We start from the raw sequence: 26,901 nt of genomic DNA, 5'->3' as shown, positions 1-26,901 counted from the left end.
TTGAGGAAATTTTCCGAAGCAGAGTAGGACAATATGGATCAAAAAATTTTCTGATGCTCTGGGGAGTGATCTAATTTAGCATGTATAATTTAGCATGTTTAGTTTACTTGTCTGTAGTCAACTGAGGGGTCACCCACCCTTCATCACTGCCCCATGATTTTCAGACACGGGTCTGAGGGAAAGTGGCAGGACAAAAGGAAAACTTCTCAGACCCATGCCTGGAAATCATGGGACAAATGGAAGTATTGGGTGAGCCCTGAGCTTAAAATCTTTGAAACTGCTGCACTTGCTTAGCAATCAATCAATTGGCAATCAATTCACTGTTAATAATGAACTGATGAAATGGAAAATTTTCTGCCCCACATCACTGTCTTTTCATTATGCCTCAAGCTACACAATGTGGCTTCTTTACACAAAAGCCTGCCATCGCCACAGGGCAGTGTGCTTTCTCCCTGCTGCCATTTTAGGAATTGATCATGTTTCTAGATCTCACAGAAAAAAAAGTCTTGGTGACCTACCCGCCATCTTGCACAGTTGCCTCTTTCAGATGGATGTACGTTGATGGAAAGATGCCCTGAGACAAAGGCAAAAGAATCGTTTTATCAAAAGGGCAAAGAGTTATTCAATCACTGAGTGGCAGAAGAAAAAGCAGTCACCATCACAAACAGGCATAGCAGAGGTTCGGGAACATAAATGTAACAATTCTCTACCATCAAAATAAGTACTCGATTGCACCAACATCTTGGGATTGGTGCATATTCTACAAGTAGTAATTAATAATGTGATAAGATGATAAATCAATCTATTAGTATTATTAACATTTAAAGTGCCTAGATTTATTAACTGCTGCTCACATTTTAATAACCAAGACAAGGCTTGCAATCCAAAAGACCCAACACAAAAGGGGGGGGGGGAATGAAGGGAAGGGAAAACAGGCACCCACATATCCTAACCCTATCTACTCCAACCATATCTATTCCAAATTAAATCCCACTGAATTCAGTAGGGTTTACTCCCAGGTAAGTAGGTTTGGGATTGCAGCCTCTGGGTTGTATCCAATGCTAATTCTACTTAGAGAAGACCCAGAAGTTTATGGACATGACTAACTTAGGTTCTTTAACTTCAAGGGGTTGTATGCAACTAAACCCTACTTAGAATAGACCCACTGAAATGAAAGAACCTAAGTTAGACATAAATTCAATATGTCTACTGAGGAGTAGCATTGAACACCATCCAATGGGTCTACTCTGAGTAAAACTTACCTGGCTAATACCTGAAGACACTAGTTCTTATTTCCAAGTGAGCGCAAGACTACAAACCTTCATCAATTAATTTAGAAAGCTGAGTTTACTCTTACACTCTAAAAGTGCATCCTCTCATATGCATTACTGAACCATGCCTGCAGTGTTAAGCTAGAAAGGTCTCCGATCATCAGGCAGGAGCGTTAACAAGTGGGACCTACAACAGACAGTAGTGCTCCTTTTCAGTGTTTTAGTTAATCAGTCATTCCATCCCATTCCCCCCTCCCCCTATTTTTCATCTCCTTCCCAAATATTCAGCACTCTGTGGTCACTGAACATGCTCAGTCCCTGATTGGGCTACTTTTGAGAGTTCCCAAAAGTTTTTATTATTATTATTCTAAAAAAAAAATCTACTTTTGGAAGGCTTGGAAGAAGGGACGAGGGAACTTGGGGAGCCTGTAACAGCTGGGAGGTGAGAATCAGAAGCAGGAGAAGTTGCAGGATGGGAGAGTGAAAAGCAAGAGACGGAAGAGATAGAAGAGCAGAAAGTCAGACATGCCTGCTTGCGCATGGCTTAGAATGGGGAGATACATAAGTCAAGGTTGGGGCCAGGGCCTCTGTTGCAGCAATTGCATTACTGAGTTTACACCTATGGGAAACATTAGTGTACTTTTGACAATGAAGAGTTGATTCCTCTTTCTGGACATTCCTTGCCTATCAGTACACCCTGAACATTGGGACTAGATGAATGATACAAATAAGTGTGCTGGTTCGGAGGGGGTGGGGGAAAGAAGACCTTCCCCATAAAAGTGCTATGGAATTTATGCTCAAACTTCTTCCAGACCTCACTCCTGCAGGTGTCCCAGAGGGAATAAGTATTTTCCAAAGTGGTTAGAACAGTAATAAACATCCAAGTTGCCCCTCCCCCCCTCTCTTAATTAACTTGGCCTTCAATTTATTTTCAATTTTTTTGCCAGTGTTCTGGTCAATGCAATCACAGATAAAGGAATCTCTCCAGTGACTACAGAACATCTCCAGATCGATAGTCAATTGCTGAGTTGCGTTTTTTAAAACTTCTTTGAAATGAAGCACTGCTAGATATTTCCCCCCCCCAAAAAAAAAAAATCACCTTCAAACTCAATGGCACCAGGAAATGAGTAACATGTCCATTCCACCACAAAGGGATTTTTAAACAGCTTGTTAGGGTTGGGGAAAAGCACCAGACCTGGGCCAAAGCTATACATGCAAGAGAAGGAACGGACCAAAACATTTCATTCTTTTAAAAGCAAAATGCTTCTCTGCGTTCAAAAACAGCAAAAAATATTTACAAGAAGACCTAGAACAGCAAAGGAAGGGGTGAGATCTCAACCTCCTTCTCACCATCACTAGTTTGCAAATTGCTAAAACTGTACAAAAAGGAACATGCATGTCTCACAACAAATGTAACTGATCTGTAGAAAACACAACCTGTAAAGAGATAATACACATACTTTTGTAAACACTTTTTTTTAAAAAAATAGAATTATTAAAATAAATAAATAAATAAAGGAGCATGCATCCCTTGGAACCTGAAGGGGCACTGCTCATTTTATTTCTGCAGGATTCCTCCCACCACGTTCTGTTAACAGCTAGATCCCCTTGTTTATGTCAAAAATTCATATAAATGTATCCGAGGCTACAGGAGAATTCCTAATTTACAGGATTTATGAGAAGGGGTTCCAATCTTACTACAACTACTGGAGAAAAACACATCTAGGAATCCCACAGGAGTAGCCAACATGGTGCCCTTAAAATGTGCCCATTATCCCTGGCCACTGGCCATGCTGGCTGGCGCTGTTGCTCTACTCTAGGGGTGCATAACTTATGGCCCTCTGGTCCCAACTCCCATGAGCCCCAGACAACATGGCCAAAGTTCAGGGATGACAGGAGTAGTAATCCAACAACATCTAGAAGGCATTTTGGCCAATGTTGTGCAGCAACAGCTGTAGGACAGCCCTGCTGCAACAGGAAATTTTCCCAAAGTGGTAACTCAGTGTGCCACAAAATGGGCTGGCACAATCCTGAGAATTATTAGGGAAGGGAATATTATGCCTCCGTAGAAATTCTGTTCCCTGGGAAAGGTGCTGCATAAGGTTAAGACCACCCACTCCTAAAAGGTCTCAGAATTTCATACACAGATGCTGAGGTCTGAGTCACCTCTTTGGAGGGAGATTGAGTGGAAGCCCATCTCTCTGAAATGCTACAAAAAGCTGGGCTGAGAATATGACTCCACTGACTGAGCTGCCACAGATTAGGCTTGCTCTTGATATGCATATTTAAGACAATTCAGTGGAGTTTTGTTCTGAGAATGAAGCTTCAGACTTGCTGCAAAAGGCACTGAAGGCAGCCAACTTTGCTTCTTGGTGCCTCGTGATGCCCTGGTTTGGATTCTTACAGCCAAATCCTACGCATGTTTAAGTAAAGGTAAAGGGACCCCTGACCATTAGGTCCAGTTGTGAACAACTCTGGGATTGCGGCGCTCATCTCGCTTAATTGGCTGAGGGAGCCGGTGTACAGCTTCCAGGTCATGTGGCCAGCAGGACTAAGCCGCTTCTGGCAAACAGCAGCGCACAGAAACACCGTTTACTTTCCCGCCAGAGAAATCCCACCAAGTTCAATAAGCCTTACTCCTGAGTAAGCACACGTAGGATTGCAGCCCTTGTCTCTAGATGCTCTCTCTATATATGTATGTTTGTGTGTTTTAATTATTCTTATTTAAATGTACAGTGCATAGTTTAACAATGGAGCTCACTCCCATAGCAGGCAGCAATGGTCACCAACTTAGACGGAGTTAAACGGTTAGACAAGCTCATGAGGACAGTGCTATCAATGGCTCTGCAAGCAGGAGGCAGGAAGGCTTCCAAATACCAAGTTGCTGGAAGACTACAGGAGTGGAGAGGGCTTTTGTGCTCAGACCCGGCTTGAGTGTTTCCCATAAGTATCTGGCAGACCACTACGCAAACAGGCTGAGGGACCAGATGAGCCATTGGCCTGATCTTATGTTCTTATTTATTGTCACTGCAAGCTGCTCTGAGAGCCACTTACAGACGTAAGAACCTCCTGCTGCACCAGGCCAGAAATACGCCTAGTCCTGCATCCTGTTCTCACAGTGGCCAACTTATTGGAATACTTATTGGAAGCCAGTATTGCTCTTTGTTTTTCCATAAATGTTATGTTAGACAGTGAACGAATGAATGAATTTTATTATTAGGGTCACAGACCAGTTCCGGCTCACTTACAATATCAGAAAAATCATAAAGCACAACAGGAATACATTGAATTGCAATTGGGTTTAACAGAGACAATTCAGATATAACAGCAGTTAAAAATATACATTAAATCCTGATCACTAAAATATAACCTAAAATTGTCATTTAAAACCTTAATCATTTTGGTAGTACAGCCTGTTACCTAAGTTTTATGGCAGTCCCACAGAATTTGACCACCCTTAGCGTATGTTAGACAGTATATTGTGTGTGTGTGTGTGTGTGTGTGTGTGTGTGCGTGTGTGTGTGTGTGTGCGTGTGTGTTGTGTGTGTCACTTGGAGACCTTTGGGTGCAGTGCTCTCTCCAGCTGCAATTACCAGCAATTGGTTTTCAGAGATATGCCACCTTCAGCAGTGGACTGAGAACACAGACACTGTGGCTAGCACAAGCAGTCCTCATTTTGCACAGGGGTTATATTCTGGACCCACACATGCATCAGTGGAGCACACATAGGCCTGCTCCGTCCTGTTCTCCCCCTTTTCATGACCTCTTTAGGATATTTTGGGGCTGCTTCCAGGTTCAGCGCCGTGTGCATGATCGCAAGTCATTCAGATTCTGGGCTGCATCAATAGGAGTATAGCATCTAGATCAAGGGAAGTAATAGTGCCACTGTATTCTACTCTGGTCAGACCTCACCTGGAGTACTGTGTCCAGTTCTGGGCACCACAGTTCAAGAAGGACACTGACAAACTTGAACGTGTCCAGAGGAGAGCAACCAAAATAGTCAAAGGCCTGGAAACGATGCCTTATGAGGAACGGCTAAGGGAGCTGGGCATGTTTAGCCTGGAGAAGAGGAAGTTAAGGGGTGATATGATAGCCATGTTCAAATATATAAAAGGATGTCGCATAGAGGAGGGAGAAAGGTTGTTTTCTGCTGCTCCAGAGAAGCGGACACGGAGCAATGGATCCAAAATACAAGAAAGAAGATTCCACCTAAACATTAGGAAGAACTTCCTGACAGTAAGAGATGTTCGACAGTGGAATTTGCTGCCAAGGAGTGTGGTGGAGTCTCCTACTTTGGAGGTCTTTAAGCAGAGGCTTGACAACCATATGTCAGGAGTGCTCTGATGGTGTTTCCTGCTTGGCAGGGGGTTGGACTCGATGGCCCTTGTGGTCTCTTCCAACTCTAGGATTCTATGATTCTATGAGATGCACCTATATCAGTCGTTGCCTGAATATACTGATCAGCTTTATAAGTCAATGAATTTGTCTAATCCTCTTCTTAGACACTTGTTTGGTAGAAAAGCAGCAGCATACCAAAAAATAGCTAAATATATGCACAATGTGCAATTCTCAACAACAGGTTACATTTTAAAGCAGGGATGGGCAACCTTTTTTCTTTTGAGGGCTACATTCCCTCTGTGAAAACCAGTCAGGGGCCACATACCAATGGTGGTGATGGTGGGGAGTAAAGACTAAGGTGGGTGGTACTACTCTCTCTTCCCTTTATTTCACTCCTTTTCTCACTCTTTTCCCCATTCCTAGCTACTGCATTAAATTAGCCCAAGGGCCACATGAAACTGGCCAAGGGCCAGAGGCAGCCCTAAGGCCACAGGTTACACCTCCCTGCTTTAAAAGAAGAGTTTTCATTTCTTCCACCATTCCTACTTCCTGATACTCTCTGCAATTTACTGTCAGGTGTCAGTTATAAGACCTTTTAAGCATTTGATTTTTGTGGAACTAATTGCTTACCATCCATTAACAGCTCAGACGCCAACAGCATTAAGCACAAATCCCACAGGAAGGAAGCCTTCCCAGACGATAAATGATTTGTGAAGTGAAGATCTGAGAAGCACAGAAAGCTTAATCCTACGGCCACTCACTAGTTTTAAGTTTGATGTTTGCCAATAATTTCCATAGAAGAGGCCCGGGGACACTGCATTTCGCAGAGAATGTCAATAAGCAAACAGCTCCAAAGCAGTTGAAGGCATTGATTATCCCACTTTGACACAGTGGACACACTCCAAGATAGAGAAGCTATCTTGTCAAATGTTGGCCTGCTTTTCATGGAAATTCAAGGGAACCTTTCCAGCCCATACACAGTTTGGATGCAAATCTTAGAAAATGGAATTTTAAAGCAGAAAGCTGTCCCACAATAAAAGACTGCTCCTTTTGCAATCTGGCAACTGAAAAACAAAGACCCAGTACAGTACATTGGGTTGTATCCAGTGCTAGTCCTACTCAAAGCAGACCTACTGGAATTAATAGACAGGTCTAACTTAGGTACATTAAATTTCTATTCTGACTCATTTGTTGAGTAGAACCATTGTCAAGAAGCCAAAAAGTTAAGCTGAACAAGTTTATGAAAGCAAGAAATATGTGTTCATTCACCAGTTGCAGAAGAGAGGGGTTAGTACTCTAGAAAAGACATGGGCAAGTTCCATCATCTCTGAACCATTGAACTTGCTGGCTGGGACTGATGGGAGGTGGAGTCAAACAGCATCTGAAGGGCCAAAGGTACCTGTCATAAATGATCACCATGTACCAACCACTGAGTGCTAGGGACGAACAGATCAATTTCTTTCCAATCTGTTCTGCCCTGTTTCTTCATTTATCTTCAGGTATCTTTTTTTATATAAAAAAAAATCCATATAAACATTTCTATTTTTAAATACATATGAAAATTTTGTCTTAAGGTAAGCACTTCTAAGCATATTGGGTTGTAGCCAATGTTAAATATACACACCAAATGAAATTAATACATATGGCTAATGTAGGTCCATTAATTTCAGTGAGTCTACTCTGAGCATAAGCTAGTTGAATACAACCTATTTTATCTTAAAATCTGCAAGTCCTTCCCTTCATCATTTTGGTATGATGTTGAGCCGAGAATTCTATTGCAAAATTCAGAGAAGTGTGAAATCAGACAGAAAACTATGTTCCATAGTTACATTGGGAATTAAGTTGATTCCCTTCCAATGTGAACCAAGCAACATTCTTCTTCATCCCTACTGGCTGCACAGGCTTGGTTTTAACATTTTTCAGCTGCAAAAGCAAACAATGCTATCTTACAGGTATACATTTATCCAACTAGGCCAGCAAGTCTGTGAAAGCCTGGTGGTATTTTTTCTTTATCTCCTCATACAGAGTGTATCATAGACTATAATGAATTATATCTTCAATTACATTTTGCTGGCATACACACAACCACCCATCTACTGAAATTATATCTACCACCAAAATACCCACTGGCATGAACTGAAAATGCAATTATGCAAAAGCTTTCCTCAAGGAGCAGAATTCAAGATCTTGAAATGCTGTTGATTGTTGTGATTCCTTTAAAAAATGTTGACATGGCTGCATGACATGGATGTTCTGCATGGCAACCACATCTAACTCTTTTTAGTCAAGAAAACTGGGTACTGTGAATAAGTGGAAAGCAGGAACGTGGAAGTAGGGCCCACTCCAGACCAACATAACTTCAATTGGTATGCCCTGACAAACTGCCCAGAGGATTTTCTGTATGCCTGTCCAATTGTTTTTCTGCAGGATCCCAAAAACATGCATGCAGAGCTTAAATGCATATGATCTGTTCAGGAGACCAACTGGACAACCGTAAGATGTGGGTGTGGCCCACTGTGTGATCCCACTACATTGCATCCACCCGAAAAGAGCCTTTGTTTCTAATCAAAGGTTTGGAAGTCGGGGTGGACTCCAAGCAACATATCTGCAGTTTGTTCATCATGAAGTAACAAGGTTTTGCTTTGCTTAATCCAACAATGTGAGATTGTTCCATCACAGACTTAATTTATTCTGCATAATCTGTTTTGCTTCTCTGAGTCTTGAAGGCAGCTGAAGAGCTACGTGCGGCTCTGACATTCCACCCACTAACCACTGCAAATTGTGCTTCGCTGCGTCCTGCCTCCTTCCAGATTCCACCCAGTGCCTCCCACAGAATCTGAAGCCTACTTTTGAAACAAGTGGGGGCTTTTAAATTAACACTGAAATTGGGCACCCTAATTCTCACAATGCTCATTTCACCACTCAGTATCAAATATTCATGTTTTTGCTATACGGCTACAAAACAGAAGAGCCCCGACCACTCAGGAAATATTTATTGACCACTGTCACCAAAGTTTGGAAGATATTAGAGAGAAAGGTGACAAAACTTTTACTAAGAGCATTTTCACAGCAGATCTGATGCATTTTAATATAAACACATAACTGAATGGGGAAAGATGAAGTACCTTTTTCGATTTATTCCGAAGAGTGTATCCTCTGTACCAATCTGCCAAGAAGAAGGAGACAAAGAAGAAGAAAGATAGAAAATGTGCTTTTATCATCAGAAATCAAATGTTCAAATATAAATGATCCTTATATATAGTGGTCGTCAAACTCCACTCCCCCCAGACCACTTGAAAATGGCTGAGGGTCTTTGGCAGACTACGTCATGATTTTTCTGCCTGTTTAGGAATTGTAATGTGCTGTGCATGGACTCTCGTTAGCTTCCTTTACTCTTTCTTGATGCTTCCTTCATTCCCATGTATTGACTCTCAGTTCCTTTCAAATGCCTTGACTAGCTCTCTTCCCCACTTGTGACCATCTCTCGCCATGCCTTCCTCTGAGGAAGGCCCAGCCTTCTTCTCCTCCACCACCACTGTCACTTCCAGGGACCAGACAAATAAAGCTCATGGACTACTTGTGGTCTGCAGACCACTCTTTGGGATCCTCTCATGGTACCATGTTCAATGGAGCTCATCCCAGGGAATCATGTGCAGGGCTACAGCCTTAAGCAACACAAAATAGGCTGCAATCCTGCCTACTCAAAAGTAAGCATCACTGGGGTCAATAGGGCTTACTTCCAAGTAGTTGTATACAGTGGATTTCTCCAACCTGGTGCCCTCCCACTGATGCTGGACTGCAAACAACCAGGGATGATGGGAGTTGTAGTCCAACAACCTGGGCTCCAAGATGGGAAAAGCTGGTGTACAGGACTGAAACCCTAAATGGCACAAGACAGCTGCAACGCTAGACATATCTGCCTCAGAAGCAGGCCCAGCTGAATTCAGTGAGACTACTCGCAGGGAAGGATGTTCACAAGATTACAGGCTAAGGGTTCAATTCACCTGAATCATCAGAAGCTATCAGCATGGATTTATTAGACGTTATTGAAACTCGAATAGATTAGTCAGGGCCTCTTGAAATAAATGAAATCCTCACTGAATTGAACAATGTCATAGGATCACTAGCTTGTCCAAATCAGAACCAGCTCACATAAATTATTTTGTTGCTGCTGTTATTTCTAATTATTTTTGTGATTGCTATTATTTTAAATAATAGTTTTTAAGCATTTGTGGAAAACTCTTTTGCTACAGAAAACCTAATAAGGGGTACAATCAATACTGCACATCAATAGGGTCAGGCGAAGTTAGAAATTAATGGAAATAAAATTCAATGACGAAGTCTCTGGGGTACATGTGTGATGTGCATAAATTGAACTAAAATAATATCCACATAGCTAATATGGCATTACATGTGGTGACCCATAACCAAATGTCAAACCGTATCTGTAGCCTAGAATAGAAAGGAAAAATAAATCTGCTTAAGAATAATTTTTTAAATCTGTTTTGGAGGGAAAAGAAAAGACACATTCAATTTCCCAGAAAAAGAGCGATTTATGTTCTCTCCCTCTCTCTTCCCCGCTTGCAAGGTCATCTAATGCTTTGGGCCCTTCTGCATTTCAAATCTTCTACAAAAACACTCCTCTTAAATACACCCATCAGCAACATAATCTCTTTTGACACAAAGGCTCTGTCTCCCTATCTCCAGTGTCAAGGTCAACGCAAAGGGAAAAGAAACCAATTGTCTTGCTGGAGTGCTAAGCAAGCAGCTGGTTTTCCTTGCTAGCATTACCAAAGGAGCTTTGTGTCAGGATGTTTCAGTTTACTGCTGCTAATGGTGATGACGGATGTAGAACTAAACCCTTTCCACTGAGCAAGGCGTCACAGGTACAATCCCCAGCAGGGTTTGGCGAGACCTTGGTCTGAAACCCTGGAGAGCGGCTGCCAATCAGTTTGTAGACAATACTGATGCAGGCAATACAATACAATGTTGACCACACGAGCCATGGTGGCCCTGCTCCAACTCCACTGCTGGAGGCAGTATCAGTTTCTGAATATCAGCTGCTGGAAACTGCATGTGGAGAGAGTACTCTTGCAATCAGGTCCTGCTTTCAGACGTCCAACGGGCATCTGGCTGACCACTGTGAGAACATGATCTCAGACTAAATGGGCCATTGGCCTGATCAGCAGGCTCTTCTTATCTTCTTATGATGGATCAATGGCCTGTCTCAGCATAAGCCAGCTTCCTAAATTCCATCCCTGACGTCTCAACTCGGGCTGCAAAAGACCGTTTTCTGAAATCCTACAGGACCACTACCAGTCATTCTAGACAACACTGAACTGAGGCACCAACAGACTCTGTATAAGGCCGCTTCCTATGTTCCCATATCTGAACAAACATGGCTGATCCAATATTTTTCAATCTACTTTGGAGCTTACCAAACACATTTTTTGGAACTAACATAGCAAATCATTTGTATATGCACCAGCCTTTGGGCTTCTTTTTTGCTAGTTTTTAGGGCATTTCCCCAAAGATTTAACTCTTAAATCTGGAGTAAACAGAGAAGGAATATAATCGGGAACCCTCCCAGCAATCCAGCGCCTGCTTACCTTCATACATCTCCAGGATGTGAACTGTATCACCAACCTGCAAGGACAGCTCGACATCTTGGACGGCATCATAATTGTAGATGGCTGAGAAAAGGGGGGGGGGGACAGAACCAAACAGTAAATAATTGAGATCAGGGCTGGCGTCTGTATCCAACATCCTAAGGCCAGGGGAAGTGCTACAAGCCACTATTAAAAAAATTCTCACCTTGTGGCGCTTCAGGGTATTGTGGAAATTTTTAGAGGGCCACCCCTCAACGTACACTGAAAGTTAGCTATGGCTGTTCCTGGACCATATTTATTTAAAAGGATTTCTTAACTGCTTACTGTAAAAACAACACCACACAACCTATGCAATATAGAAAAATGATATAAAAACAAATGGGTCCCTTCAGATTTGTGTCTTATTGCAGGGGTCTTTCTTATGCAACAATAATAGTGCAGTTATTCTGCTTTAGTCTGTCCTGTGATTTTTTTCTCAATGCTGCCACATGATTGCTGTCCAGAGAAACGACAGCACAACAAGAGTGAAATAAACATAAACCAGAATATTTGTGGTATTAAATAAATACAGGACTTTGGAAGGATATTCACTGACTGGGAATGAAGCAGTGGCACGACTCCCAAAAACTTTTATTGGAAGAGGGATTGCATATGACTATCCTGATAGCCATCATGAGCACAGATCATCATGAATGTGCAATAAGAAGCATAATGGGTTGTCTCCAAAGTTAGTTCTACTCCGATGTGGCTAAGTTACGTCCATTAACTTTATGGGTTTATTCTGAGTAACACTTAGTTTGATAAAATCTTCTGAAAACTGAAAAGCAGCATTATAAAACCAGGGACAGGGAGAAACAGGAATTCAGAAATATCAGGATTCAGTCTTGTGGGTCAGGGAAGGCATAAACGAACAGAGAGATGAATTCACAAGGCATTGGAAGCAACTAATAGATGATGCTTCGTATAATGTAGGTATTTTTGTTTGTTCAGATATGCTAGAAGCTTGTAAGTGTATACAGTGATACCTCCGGTTACGAACTTAATTCATTCCAGAGGTCCGTTCTTAAACCAAAACCATTCTTAACCTGAGGCGCGCTTTCGCTAATGGGGCCTCCTGCTGCCGCCCCGCCGCTGGCGCGCGACTTCCGCTTGCATCCTGGGGCAAAGTTCACAACCAGGAGCATCTACTTCTGGGTTAGCAGAGCTCATTACCCAAAGCATTCATAAGGCGGACGGTACATAATCCGAGGTTCCACTGTATATGTTTGAGCAGTGTTTTATTGTATTTTCTTCACATAGAATAGAATCATAGAATCATAGAGTTGGAAGAGACCACAAGGGCCATCGAGTCCAACCCCCTGCCAAGCAGGAAACACCATCAGAGCACTCCTGACATATGGTTGTCAAGCCTCTGCTTAAAGACCTCCAAAGGAGGAGACTCCACCACACTCCTTGGCAGCAAATTCCACTGTCAAACAGCTCTTACTGTCAGGAAGTTCTTCCTAATGTTTAGGTGGAATCTTCTTTCTTGTAGTTTGGATCCATTGCTCCGTGTCCGCTTCTCTGGAGCAGCAGAAAACAACCTTTCTCCCTCCTCTATGTGACATCCTTTTATATATTTGAACATGGCTATCATATCACCCCTTAACCTCCTCTTCTCCAGGCTAAACATGCCCAGCTCCCTTAGCCGTTCCTCATAAGGCATCGTTTCCAGACCTTTGACCATTTTGGTTGCCCTCCTCTGGACACGTTCCAGTTTGTCAGTGTCCTTCTTGAACTGTGGTGCCCAGAACTGGACACAGTACTCCAGGTGAGGTCTGACCAGAGCAGAATACAATGGCACTATTATGAAAATGATCTATAGGTGGTACATGACCCCAGTCAAGCTAGCAAAAATCTACCATTTGCCTGATAATAAGTGTTGGAAATGTAAAGAAACTGAAGGTACTTTTTATCACCTTTGGTGGACATGCCCGAAGATTAAGGCTTTCTGGGAAATGATATATAATGAAATGAAAAAGGTACTTAAATGTACTTTCCCTAAGAAACCAGAGGCCTTTCTCTTGGGCATTGTCGGCCAATTGGTGCCAAAGAAAGACAGAACTTTTTTTTATGTATGCCACAACAGCAGCAAGAATACTCATCGCAAAGTATTGGAAGACACAAGATCTACCCACTCTGGAAGAATGGCAGATGAAGGTGATTGACTACATGGGACTGGCTGAAATGACCGGCAGAATCCGTGATCAGGGGAAAGAGACGGCGGATGAAGACTGGAAGAAATTTAAAATTTATCTTAAGAAACATTGTAAAATTAATGAATGTTAAAGTTTTTGAAAAAAGGGGATTACAGCTGCAAAAGATTAAGTAAAGGGAAAGAATAAGGGAAAATTGGATAAAATTAAGGGGTAGGATTTGCTGAAACGAATTTGGAAATTGGGATGCAGAAAGGGGAGGTATGGGGAAGTCGGTGAAGTAAGGTTTAAGAAATAAGGATTTGAAATTATACATGTTTGTTTATGTGTTTGTTTGTTTTTATTGTGTTATGTCTGTGTTATAAAAATTGTGAAAAACTAATAAAAAATTTATTTTAAAAAAAGAAGAAGAATACAGTGGCACTATTACTTCCCTTGATCTAGATGCTATACTCCTATTGATGCAGCCCAACAACATACTTGTTGGTACATTGCCCTGGACTCATCTCAAGGGAGAGAAAGAAATAAGAAATAAAGAATAATCCCACCTGGTGGATACTAGGGAGAAAGCCCCCTGAAGTCTGGTGCCAGCCCTGATTTGAGCTAAGAACAAAGCAAGGAGACAGAGGGTTGCAGTCAACCAAGTTTTACTCAAGAGTAGACTCTTTGAAATTAATGGACATGACTAAGCTAGGCTCATTCATTTCAGTAGGTCTAACTCTGAGAGAAACTTAGTTGAACACCACCCAGAGCATTTAATCCAGGGCACACAGCTGTTTGTAATCCATCAGGAGTCTAATGAACTCCCCAGATGTTTCCAAGACCTGCTACCGAGAGAAAAAGGAAAACGTTCTGCTGTGAAATAAAACTGGCCTTTTTTAAAAAAAGGCTCAAGTGAGCATTTTTGCACTTAGAGATGTTATTGTAGAAGGGATTTAAAAGAAAAAAGAAAAATCAGCCTAAAGAGGTAACAGTAATTTTTAAAACCTTGAAAGACCAGGCACAATCATGAAGCTAAGACTTTGGGCCAGAACCATCTCTCAATCTAGCCACCCTAGACATGTTGTTGGGGTGTGTATACACACACACACACACACACACACACACACACACACACTCCCTCAGCCAGCCATGAAAGTCATCATAAGGCCAGTTACACACACTCTCTCTCTCTCTTAGTCTCACAGGCTTGTTGACAGGATCAAAGTTATGAGTGAGCAATGCATGTGAGGTCCTTGGAGAAGACAGGCCAACGCTCTGACTCTACAAGAGGCAGCTTCCTATCTAGTTCCGTGTTGTCTGCACACTGACTGGCAGTCGCTCTCCAAGGAACAGTCCCAGCACTACAAGGAGATGCCAGAGACTGAACCTGGGACCTTCTGCAGGCAAAGGAGATGCTCTACCACTGAGCCTCTTGGAGACAAGGCAACACTCGCCAAGTTCAAGTCCCTCCTTGGGCACCAACTCGGTGAGCAAACTCGGTCAGGCCAGTTTTTTCCAGCATTCTTGGGGGAAGCCAAGCACTTTGCACGCCTGGTGTGGGTGTCACCTCCACTCTGCATGCATAAAGCAGGAATCAGATTGTACAGAAATAACTCTGACTGGCCTCTCCTCATCAGACAGGCTTTGACAATGATATATCCCCATGGGAGAAGAATAAAAACACATGCTTCTGAGGACATTTATGCACCAATCTACAAGAACCGGGTGCATTTATATTGAGGTATATTACTTCCTGGCGTTGAGCCAATATAAACAAATGGACTGTGGTTTACCACACAGGAAACAATACACTCACGTTTCCTTTCAAATATGGCAGCAAACAAGCTGCTTGGATTCTTCCCAGTGGACGGGGCCTGGGTCAAAATGCAGTTATTTTAAGTTTCTACATATGCTAGCCTTTAAACACACTCCCATTTACTCTATGACCCAATATTGGTCTTAGAAGCGGTTTATACAGAGCGTTAGCCACAACCTGTATCTAGCTTGTTGTTTCTTATTAAATACTGCATTTTGCATTTTGATGCACTTTCCCCGAAACCAGCTTCAATCCAAATTAGGAAAAATGATGGCCTAGCTGTGTTTTTAGCTAGTAATACACACCCTGTTTCCTTCCAATCATTTTTATGCCTCATAGAATCATAGAGTCAAGCATGTGTCTAAAATAACTCCAGTGTTAACAGAATTGTGCAGAATTGCTATCATTTATTATTTTCCCTTCCTTGGTTCTGGATATGCTCAGGGCAGATTCACACGGGAACACAAACAGTGGGGATCGATAAGAGTCATTAAAAATAATAATCCAAAAATATATAATAAAAGAAAGCTGCACAAGTACAGATGGTTCCCAACACATTTCAAGGAGACCCTTTTATCAAGAAAAATGTCTGTAAAAACAATAGAGAATTACAGTCTAAACAGATACTGGCCTGGTTCACGTGTCACATGGTAAGAAGCCAAACTACAGCTGGCGGCAGAGGTGGGGAAGCTCAGCTCCGGGGCTGACTCCAGCCCTCTCCACTTGACCCATGGGACTTTGCGCAGGTTTGGGCCCCACCCCAGGCCAAATCCTGCCCTGGGTGTGCCTCAAACCCTCCTTGAATGGTCTTGCCTGGCTGGTAAGGCCTCTTGCTTACCTGAATGGAGGAGCGTGTGTGTGAACACAGAGAAACCTCTTGCTTTTTGCATCACTGGAATGTAGGCTACAGTATAAAAAGGCACGAGGCATATTCATTGTTCTGCCTATTTTTGTCCCTGGCCACAACCATGCCTTGCCTCTGCATTGGCATATGCCCCCCCCCCAACAAGCCCCCATCAGTACACTAGCTGGGGCTGAAGGGAGTTCAAAACTTCTGGAGGGCACCAGCTGGTGAAGCCTGCGAAAAGCAATGGGTACTCGTCTACACCAGGAACAGCTCATAAAAAAGTCCCCTGAACTGAACAATGTCCTAATAGCCCGTTTTACAAGAATAAAATTATTGGGATTTTTAATCTGCATATAACACCACATTCATTATTTCATCGCCCACCCTGCTCTCGTTTCAGCAGTGCATGCATAACTCCTTTCTTGTTAGTGAAAAGCTGTGAATCTCAGAGGTTGTCATATCCACTTTGAATTGCCCCACCAGCTACATGTTGAAACACAAAAGAAGTTAGATATCTCTTCAAATGTAGGATTTCCTAGTAGGAAACCCTGACAGGGAAGACATGTGGTTTTAATCAAGGCCGAGTTTCTGCAAATCCAGCAAAAAGGAAAGGAAAGGAAAGGAAAGGAAAGGAAAGGAAAAGATGTTAACCTGAAAAGAGACTTAGTGGGGACTGGTGCTCCCTGGAACGGGCTGGGCAGCAGGTAGGGAGGGTGACAATAGGCAGAGCCAGAGTCCATTACGGGCTGAGTCAACAAATTCTGGCTGTGCCACAATCCTCCTCCCTGCTAAGTTCTGCAAGGGTTAAGAAAAGGCTTGTAAAATGGGGCTGTTTGGAAGCAAGAAGGCAGGCAGGTGGGGAGTGGCTCAGGGCAGACTGAGATTGATTGATTGATTGATTGATTGATTGATTGATTGAGTTTACTTAAACGCTGCTTTTCCACAATGAGCTGTGCCCGAAGCAGCTTACAGAAAACATTCAAAATATCAAAATACGGGGCTTTGGAGATTCAAATGTAAAGTACAGAACATGCCAGTAAATTGAAAAATGACAAAAAGATCACAACAACAACAAGAATCTTAAAGCAAAACAGGAGTTAAAAAACAATAACCTTTCTGGTCTTCCTGCACTCCAAGGAGCTGTAAATGGTAGGGCAGTGCCCTATAACAGACCAGCCTCCACTGAAAAAACAGACCCCCCCCCATCTGCACAGTCCATTTAAAAGCACTATGATACCATTTTACACAGTCTTGGGTTCCCACAAAGAATCCTGGGAAGTGTAGTTTGATAAAGGTGCTGAGAACCATTAGAAAACCCCTATTCCCCCGAGAAAGCTACAATTCCCAGAGCTATTTAACAATCAATCCCTCGTCCCAGAGTACTCTGGGAACTGTAGTTCTGAGAAAGGGACAAAGGGGTCTCCCAACAACTCTCAGCATCCTTAGCAAACTACAATTCCCAGGATTCTTTGGCTGAAGCCACTGCCTTTTCCAACTCTGGGATATGGAACCTTTGACACACCAGATATTGGGGGTCAATGGTCGTGGACGCTGGAAGATGCATTCCAGCAATATCTGGAGGGCCACATGTCGCCGTTGCCCCCCCCGCCCCCGTTCTAACTGTAGAGATGTTCACACATTACACTCAACAAGAGCACACAAACAGTTGCACTGTGCAATTATGGAATTGTAATGTTCAGCGAGTGCACAGTCTGTGTACCCAACAGCTGAGCTGTACAAATCAAAAAGTCCACAGTCACACAAATGCATGGGCATCTGTAGAGGCAACTGTGCCTGTTTCCAGTGTAATGTGTGAACAATCCATGTACATCCCTCACCCCAATCCATTATTTTGCACCCAGCAAACCTCAGGTTCCCAGTAAAACACAAACAAATTAGGAGATCTAGCAGGCCAGTAGCTTGCCTACCCCTAAAAATCAGTTCACTTGTAAAACAGAGGAAGATTCCACATTCCAAAAGTCACTATCTGTGAGCAAACAAAACATAGTTTTGATGCAAGTCATTACTGGGGCAGAACACAAAGCAGTGAAGTTTCACCCATTTGATTGTTCCATGAGAACAGAGAGTCACTGTATATAAAATCCTTAAGGCAGCTAGTAGCATGCAAGTTTATGAAAAACAAATTGCCAGGATTTTCCCCCCTGGGAGCTTTTGCTACCGGTGTCTGGTACACACCAGTCTCTTGGCAAGTTCAGAGCTCTCTTCAGGTATTAACACTGCATGATGTTTTATGTGCATTACATCAGCTCTCTTGATTTTGTGTGTGAGAGAGAACAGAATTAAAAACGAAGTTTGGGTATTTAAGATCACATTTTTCTTGCACCAAATAATAATAACAACAACAACAATAATAATAAGTTCTACCTATGGAATTCAGACAGTTTTCAATAAAAAAAGTCAAAACACAACAACTAAATTCAATAGTCACCAACAAAAACTGAAAATAAAAAAACACCTGCAGCAGCATATACAACAAAACTATTCATTAAGAAACATCAAACAATTTTGGGAAATAATATATAATGAAATGAAAAAAATGTTTAGATACTCATTTAGGAAAACACCAGAAGGTTTTCTATTGGGAATAGTACCAGGAAGCCTAAAGGAAGAAGATAAGACCTTATATTTATACGCAACAGTAGCAGCAAGGCTATTGATTGCGAAAAACTGGAAAAGTGGTATAATACCAACAAAAACAGAGTGGCTTGTCAAATTATTGGAGTATTACAATATATCCAAAACAATGGAAGAAATTGGAAGGATTTCAAAAGAAAAGATAGATAGGGACTGGAAGGTGTTTAAAAGATACTTGCAAAATCATATCGAAAAATCAGAACTCCTATTAGAATAAACAAGTTCCGTTTCAAATACTGAAATATCAAATAAGATGGAAAACAATGTGTAATAGAAAAAGAAGTATGAAATTAGGGTAAAGGTGTGTGAAAGAAAGTAATAGAAGTGGAAAGAAATTGTAATTGAGTAGATTGGAAGTCAAACACAAAGGTGGGGTGAAAGGTTGGTGGATGGTGATGGGGAAAGGAACTATTTGTGGGATTGAGTGTAAATATGTTTGAACATTTTTAAGGATTGTATGAAATATATGTTTGTATGCTTGTATATGTGTATTAATGATGAATTTAAATTAAATAATAAAAAAACACACTAAAACACACTAAACACACTAAAACATCAAAAAACAAAACAAAAACTATTCATTAAAAACCAGGGAAAGTTTTTAAAACATCCTTAAAATCCTGACCTGATGGCACCAGATGCATCTTTCTCTCTGAAGGAAATTCCATAAGATAGGAGCCACCACTGAGAAGGCCCTATCTCTAGCACCTGTCAGCCAAAACTGATCTTAGAAATGGTCACACAAGTAAGATCTCTGAAGCTGACTTTAAAACATGGGCCAGTGAATATAGGTGTTGACTGCCCTTCACATAGGAGTAGGCATCTTGCCCAGATTAGAAACATATTATTCAACTAAAAAGGTGTTGCTGAACCTAAGGACACTCAGCAAGTGACAGAAGTGAGATATGAACCAGGAAGACACCCCCCCCCCCCGTTTAAAAACCTCACACCTGCCACTCATTCAGTGAGCCACAGGGTTAGGCAAGAAGCTAGCCCAGGAGTAAGCAATGGGACAACTCATAGCCAGTATGACCTATGGTCAGGGAAGACAGAAGTTGTGGTGCAAGAATATCAAGCGGGCACCACCTTGGCTATCCCTGTGCAACCCTCTCAGCCTTAAGCCACATCCACACCATATGTTTAAAGCACATTTATATCACTTTAAAAGCCATGCTTTCCATCAAAGAATGGAAGGGGCTACAATTCCCAGCACCCTTAAATCACAGTTCTCAGGATTCACTGGGGAAAGGCCTGTGCTTTAAATGTATGGTAAATGTATGGTAAGGATGTGAAGCAGGTGGCGCTGTGGTCTAAACCACTGAGCCTTGGGCTTGCCGATCGGAAGGTCAGCGGTTCGAATCCCCACGGCGGGGTGAGCTCCCATTGCTCAGTCCCTGCTCCTGCCAACCTAGCACTTTGAAAGCATGCCAGTGCAAGTAGATAAATAGGTACCACTCCGGTGGGAAGGTAAACGGCATTTCCATGCGCTGCTCTGGTTCGCCAGAAGCAGCTTAGTCATGCTGGCCACATGACCTGGAAAAACTGTCTGTGGACAAACGTTGGCTCCCTCGGCCAGTAAAGCGAGATGAGAGCTGCAACTCCCGAGTCGTTTGCGACTGGACTTAACTGTCAGGGGTCCTTTACTTTTTTAAGGATGTGACCTAGCCTTTCAACTGCAATATGGGGATAATTTTGAATGCTGAAAGGATAACAGACTGCCTAAACCTAGCACCGTTGTGTGTTAGAAATGTCCACCTGGGAATTTCTGGTTCATATCTGAGCCACTGTGTTACGCCAGCTCTCCGTTCCACATTTCCCTTAAAGAAAATGCTGTGTACAACTTATTTGGGAGCCTAGATGATTTAATGGGGGGGGGGGCTGAAAAACTGGACACTCCCCAAACCTACCAACCCACAGTCTCCTTTTTATTCACTTGTTTAGCTTGCAATTTGGGAGCTGGGAGCTGCTTTAAGTACATATACAGATTGTAGAATATATAGGCTTTGTGGAATTCCCTGATAGGGAAGGTCAAAGGGACAAACACTGCAGCTGGCCAGCAGTAAAAATTTATGACCTACAGCAACCACTGGGATTGCACAAGGTAAAGGCAGCCAAGGGGCACAGGTAGATTCCTCAGTGGGGTTGAATCAAGGAGGGTCAGTTACCTCTGGCTACATGCAGAGTTTTTAATTTGCAAACAAGAGAGGCACAGGTATAGGGAATCTTTAGCCCTCCAGATGTTGTAGGAGTACAACTCCCATCACCCTAGCCAGCATGGCCAATGGCCAGGAGAGGGTGGCAATTGGTCCCAGTATCTGGAGGACCAAAGGTTGCCCACACCTGTTGTAAGGTGTTGTAAGTCAACTCAAAATAAGACTGCTCAGTGCTCTGGTTTAATAATAATAATAATAATAATAATTTTTTATTTATACCCCGCCCTCCCCAGCCAAGGCCGGGCTCAGAGCGGCTTACAAGCAATAATAAAAACAAGATGAGTGATTACAACTTAAAAACAAAAATAAAATACAACATTAAAATAATGGAACATTAAAATATTAAAATGGAGCCTCATTGCAGGAGAAGGAAAAGAAAAAAGAAAAAGGGGGCGGAGGGAATCAAATTGGCTCCAATCCAAAGGCCAGGCGGAACAACTCTGTCTTACAGGCCCTGCGGAAAGAGATCAGATCCTGCAGGGCCCTGGTCTCATGAGACAGAGCGTTCCACCAAGTTGGGGCCAGTGCTGAAAAGGCCCTGGCTCTGGTTGAAGCCAATCTAACTTCCTTAGGGCCTGGGACCACTAGGGTGTTGTTATTTATGGACCTTGAGGCTCTCCGTGGGGCATACCAGGCGAGGCGGTCCCGTAGGTACGAGGGTCCTAGGCCGTGAAGGGCTTTAAAGGTCAAAAGCAGCACCTTAAATCTGACCCTGTACTCCACCGGGAGCCAGTGCAGCTTGAAAAGCACTGGATGAATATGCTCCCATGGCAGAGACCCTGTGAGGAGCCTCGCTGCAGCATTCTGTACCCGCTGGAGTTTCTGGGACAGCTTCAAGGGCAGCCCCGCGTAGAGCGAGTTACAGTAGTCAATCCTGGAGATGACTGTCGCATGGATCACTGTGGCCAGGTCGGGGCGGGAAAGGTCTCTCTATTTATGGTGACAACCTTCCCAATGCCTTCCTTAGAGTGGTCCCTAGAGTTGTCCACCTTGCTCCATCTTTATGTTTTAGGTAAACAGAATAAAATAATTCATGAGAAACAAAAGAAATTCATAAAGACTGGAAGACACAAGATTTACCCACCCGGGAAGAATGGCAGATGAAGTTGATGGACTATATGGAACTGGCGGAAATGACTGGCAGAATCCGAGACCAGGGAGAAGAGTCGGTGGAAGAAGACTGGAAAAAGTTTAAAGATTATTTACAGAAATACTGTGAAATTAATGAATGTTAGAAAAATGTTGGAATGAAGTTATATGGCTTTAGTAGAAAGGCTATAAGGAATTAAGTATAAATAGATTAATAGAGAGGGAAAAATAAGGTTAGAATGTGTTAGGATAATTATAGGATAGAAAACAGAGGAAGATGGAAAGGAATTGCTGAAACAATTAACAGAAGTGGAATACAAAAAGGGAGGTGTGAGGAGGTCGTGGAAATAAGTGAATGAAAGTTATGATATTGAAATTGTTTTGTGTCTTAAATGGTTTTTGTTTTGTTTTGTTAATCTTATGTGTTAGTGTTTTGTAGTGTTTCTGTACGGTGTTGTATTGTTTCATCTTTTTTTCTTTTCTTGTTTCTTTTTTGTAGTGTTATGTTTAAACTGTTGTAAAATTAATAAATATTATTTTAAAAAAAAGAAATTCATAAAGAAACCACAAGAGAACAAGTGGGACCTGCACAAGTGTGGAGTGTTGTTGCAGGATTATTGTCAGCCAGCCAGCCACACCCTCTTTCAGGAAACTGAATTCCACCCCACCAGCTGTCAGTCAGCATTCCATGGCCACTGAGCATGCTCAGTCCTCATAAGGCAGCTTAGGCTTCCCTCCTCCTTAGTTTTTCCATGCAGAAACTGCAGAGTAAAACATCAGAACACCATTCATGGTGCAGAGGCCTCTGGAAATAAAAGCATTCTGGCCAGGCATCAGAAGTACAGCAGGCACAATGTGATGCCTCTGATGGAAGGGAGACCCAGAGCTGGGTTCACCGCACTGAAGGCGCCATTCTTTGTTGACATGAGTTGTGCTTCTGGTCCATGGAGGACCACCAAGATTGCTGCCCCAGATAATTATGGTGGTCCGCCTGTGACATACCAAGTAAGGGGGTCCTTGAAGTACATTTGCGAATGGAGGCATGGTATCATATTTAGAAAAGGGTTACTCCCATTTAGAAGGGGTGGGGAATAAAAGCACGTCAGATTCGAAAATGCCTCTATTGTACTTCTGGCACTTTTTGAAGGTTCCATGTGATTGTGTCTTTAAAAATGGACACTTCCACATTCTCCAGGTTGCAGTGATGCTCCACAGAAAAACAGCCCTGTGACACTTTGAAGCTTATCAGATTTCATTTTTTTGTGGGCATGGGGCCCACATTGGTGGAGTGTTACCCTGATGGGGCAGTGTGAAGTGTGTCTGTACAAGGAACTCCTTTCCATCCCCATTCTCACCTGGTTTTCTACCCACCAGCCCTCAACAGTCAGACAGCATTCCGTGCCCACTGAGCATGCCCAGTTCTCATTCAGCTGTTCTAGATTCCTTTGTCCCCCATAAGTTCCTCCATCATACCCCAGCGTTCTGCCAAACTTTGGTTTCCCTCCAAGGTGGTATTTCCATCTTGTGCATGGATGGGGCCATTTGGCTACTTAGAGAACTGGGATCACTGTTGGTTGATTATGATACATAGATAAAAAGAGGGAAACCTATAGACCAGGGGTCAGCAACCTTTTTCAGCTGTGGGCCGGTCCACCATCCCTCAGACCATGTGGTGGGCCAGACTATATTTTGAAAAAAATATATGAATGAATTCCTATGCCCCACAAATAACCCAGAGATGCATTTTAAATAAAAGGACACATTCTACTCATGTAAAAACATGCTGATTCCCGGACTGTCTGCAGGCCGGATTGAGAAGGTGATTGGGCTGCATTCGGCCCCCAGACACTGACAAACTGGAACGTGTCCAGAGGAGGGCAACCAAAATGGTCAAAGGCCTGGAAACGATGCCTTATGAGGAACGGCTAAGGGAGCTGGGCATGTTTAGCCTGGAGAAGAGGAGGTTAAGGGGTGATATGATAGCCATGTTCAAATGTATAAAAGGATGTCACATAGAGGAGGGAGAAAGGTTGTTTTCTGCTGCTCCAGAGAAGCGGACACGGAGCAATGGATCCAAACTACAAGAAAGAAGATTCCACCTAAACATTAGGAAGAACTTCCTGACAGTAAGAGCTGTTCGACAGTGGAATTTGCTGCCAAGGAGTGTGGTGGAGTCTCCTACTTTGGAGGTCTTTAAGCAGAGGCTTGACAACCATATGTCAGGAGTGCTCTGATGGTGTTTCCTGCTTGGCAGGGGGTTGGACTCGATGGCCCTTGTGGTCTCTTCCAACTCTATGATTCTATGACCTTAGGTTTCCTACCCCTGCTATAGACTGTGGGGGCTAAAAGGACACAAAATGCAAGCAGTGCTGAATGGCTATGATATTTCTGTGCAAAGTTTGGATGCATATGAGATGAGAACAGTGACTATTCACCAACAGCCATAACTAGGGATAGCACAATCTTCCTAGCTTTATTTCTGATTTATTGGGAAGCCAAGCAATCCGTCCAAATGTACACAAAGCAGTTAAATGTCAGCCTCATCCACTGCTTAATTTCAGCTCCCTTCATGTGCTGGGAACATCATTCAAAATTGCATGGCTTTGTATGTGTGTGTTGTCTTATTTTGTGTCTGACAAATAACCCCTTAGAAGGCTCCCTAGGTCTGGGGCACAGTATCCAAAAACTTTCCTCTGAAGATCAAAAGGCCTTTGTTACCAGCAAAGGACCATCTCCTTGGGCAATTCCTTTGGGGTTGTTTTTCTCTGCACTTCCCCCCTCCCCCAAAGAAAGTCACTCTTGTTTTGGCTGGAGCTTGGCAATGGCCTGCATAGCAACCCTTTCCTCCAAAGTGGTGTTCAAATGCCAGCTTTAACTACATGGCTGAAAAGTGCATAATTCCCCCGCCATAGAGCAGTTCGTGACTCCTTTGCTTGAAAGATGTAATGAGGTTTGAGCTGCTGAGTGAGAAGGCCATCAATGCAGCCCATTGTTCTGAGAAGAAAGCCCCCGGACAGTTCTCTCTCTCTTTCTCTCTCAGGGGTTCAAGCCAAAATGCCAGTGGAGAGGCAGGGAGGCTTGCTCAGAAAGGAACTCTTATCACCCTTTGCTTGAAAACTCGGATGGGGTGGCAGCTGTGTGTGAACCAAGTGCAAATAGGCTGCACGGTTTGGATGCATTTTACATTGGCACACCAGCCCATTTTTGTTCTTTTTTCTTTGCTTTAGCCCATGTAGAACAAAACCAACAGCTTTATTTCTCGTTATGTTGTTCTACTTCCAGATGTTTGACCATGTGGCTCACTGTTTTCTTTTTCTTTTCTTTTTTGCTCGTGGCCCAAAGCACCTAAAATGGGGGGGGGGGTAAACTGGGTGTTTTTATTTTGATTACGTATTTTGTGTTTTATATTATGATTTTATCCTGTGAACTGCCCTGAGACCTGTCATGTTCTTCCATTAGCCTAGATAGGTCAGCTGGTTAGAGCATCGTGCTGCTAACACCAAGGTTGCAGGTTCGATCCCCGTATGCGACAGCTGCATATTCCTGCATTGCTGGGGGTTGAACTAGATCAGGCATCCCCAAACTCGGCCCTCCTGATGTTTTGGGACTACAACTCCCATCATCCCTAGCTAACAGGACCAGTGGTCAGGGATGATGGGAATTGTAGTCCCAAAACATCAGGAAGGCTGAGTTTGGGGATGCCTGAACTAGATGGTCCTCAGGGTCCCTTTCAATGCTACAATTCTATGCATCTATTATTCCTCCATCATAAGAACATAAGAAACGTCTCCTGGATCAGGACAATGGTCCATCTCCATCATCTTGTTCTCACGGTGGCCAAACAAATGCCCGTGGGAAACCAGCAAACAGGACCTGAGTGCAAAAACACTCTCCCCTTCTGTCGTTTTTAGCAGCTGGTATTCAGATCGTGAAGCTGAGGCTCCAAGACTTTGGCCACCTCATGAGAAGAGAAGACTCCCTGGAAAAGACCCTGATGTTGGGAAAGATGGAGGGCACAAGGAGAAGGGGACGACAGAGGACGAGATGGTTGGACAGTGTTCTCAAAGCTACCAGCATGAGTTTGACCAAACTGCGGGAGGCAGTGGAAGACAGGAGTGCCTGGCGTGCTCTGGTCCAGGGGGTCACGAAGAGTCGGACACGACTAAACAATAACAACAACAATTCAGAAGCATTCCAGCCTCCAACTGTAGAGGCAGAGCAGAGCCATCTTGGCTCCTCCTCCGTGTATTTCTCTAGTCTTCTTTTCAAGCTACCTAGATTGGTGGCCCTCACTGCCTCCTGTGGGAGCAAAATCCATCATTTAACTATGTGCTGTGTGAAGAAGTAATGCCTGCTTTGGGGGATGGCACAGCTGGCACTCCCCATGAAGAGGAAACTTTCAAGCATGATCTAGGCTTTCAATATCTATTTGAAGTGCCAAGTTAGTGGATGGTTGTGGCATCTATCCAGCCATCCACAAACGTGCTCAGTGGCAGCCAGAATCTCTTTTTTAAGTGGTGAACACACTTGTAGGCCCATGCATTCCCGCACGCCACATGCAAACTCCATGATGCAGATACTATGCTTGCAGCCTGCTCCAGGGACCAATCAAAGGGAACTTCTGAAATCCTGCTTGTTCTGCCTCTTTTTTTCAATGCACATTTTAAGCAGCACTGTTCCTCAAACAAAAAAGACCCTTATTTGCTATACCCTTCCCTCCTCCTCATAGCTATGCCAGTGGCAGGAGGGTGGGAGGGGAGAAGCCAAAAAGAGAACTCATTGTCCAGGAGAAAAACAGGCTCCGAGGAGAAGCAGACAATAGCTATTGTAACTTGTGGGTCAACGTGATAGAGTGGTCAAGTGTTGGACTTGAACGGGGGAAATCT

The 26,901-nt window shown here is 43.2% G+C and overlaps 1 protein-coding gene across 2 annotated transcripts in view; it reads right to left on the bottom strand.

Annotated features, from left to right (window-relative positions):
- The window catches only part of DOCK5 (dedicator of cytokinesis 5), a 150,362-nt gene that overhangs the window by 98,544 nt on the left and 24,917 nt on the right, over positions 1-26,901 (bottom strand). For both annotated transcript variants that reach the window (XM_081171581.1, XM_081171580.1), the window contains exons 2-4: positions 11,219-11,302; positions 8,735-8,775; positions 519-574 (exon numbers count right to left, since the gene is read on the bottom strand). In XM_081171581.1, coding sequence (XP_081027707.1) covers positions 519-574; positions 8,735-8,775; positions 11,219-11,302 — 181 coding nt within the window. The remainder of the gene's footprint in view (positions 1-518; positions 575-8,734; positions 8,776-11,218; positions 11,303-26,901) is intronic.

Source organism: Podarcis bocagei, assembly GCF_964188305.1.
Source record: "Podarcis bocagei genome assembly, chromosome: 15".
Lineage (NCBI taxonomy): Eukaryota > Metazoa > Chordata > Lepidosauria > Squamata > Lacertidae > Podarcis > Podarcis bocagei.
The sequence above is the reverse complement of the archived record's forward strand: the minus strand, read 5'-3'. Positions and strand labels throughout refer to the sequence as shown.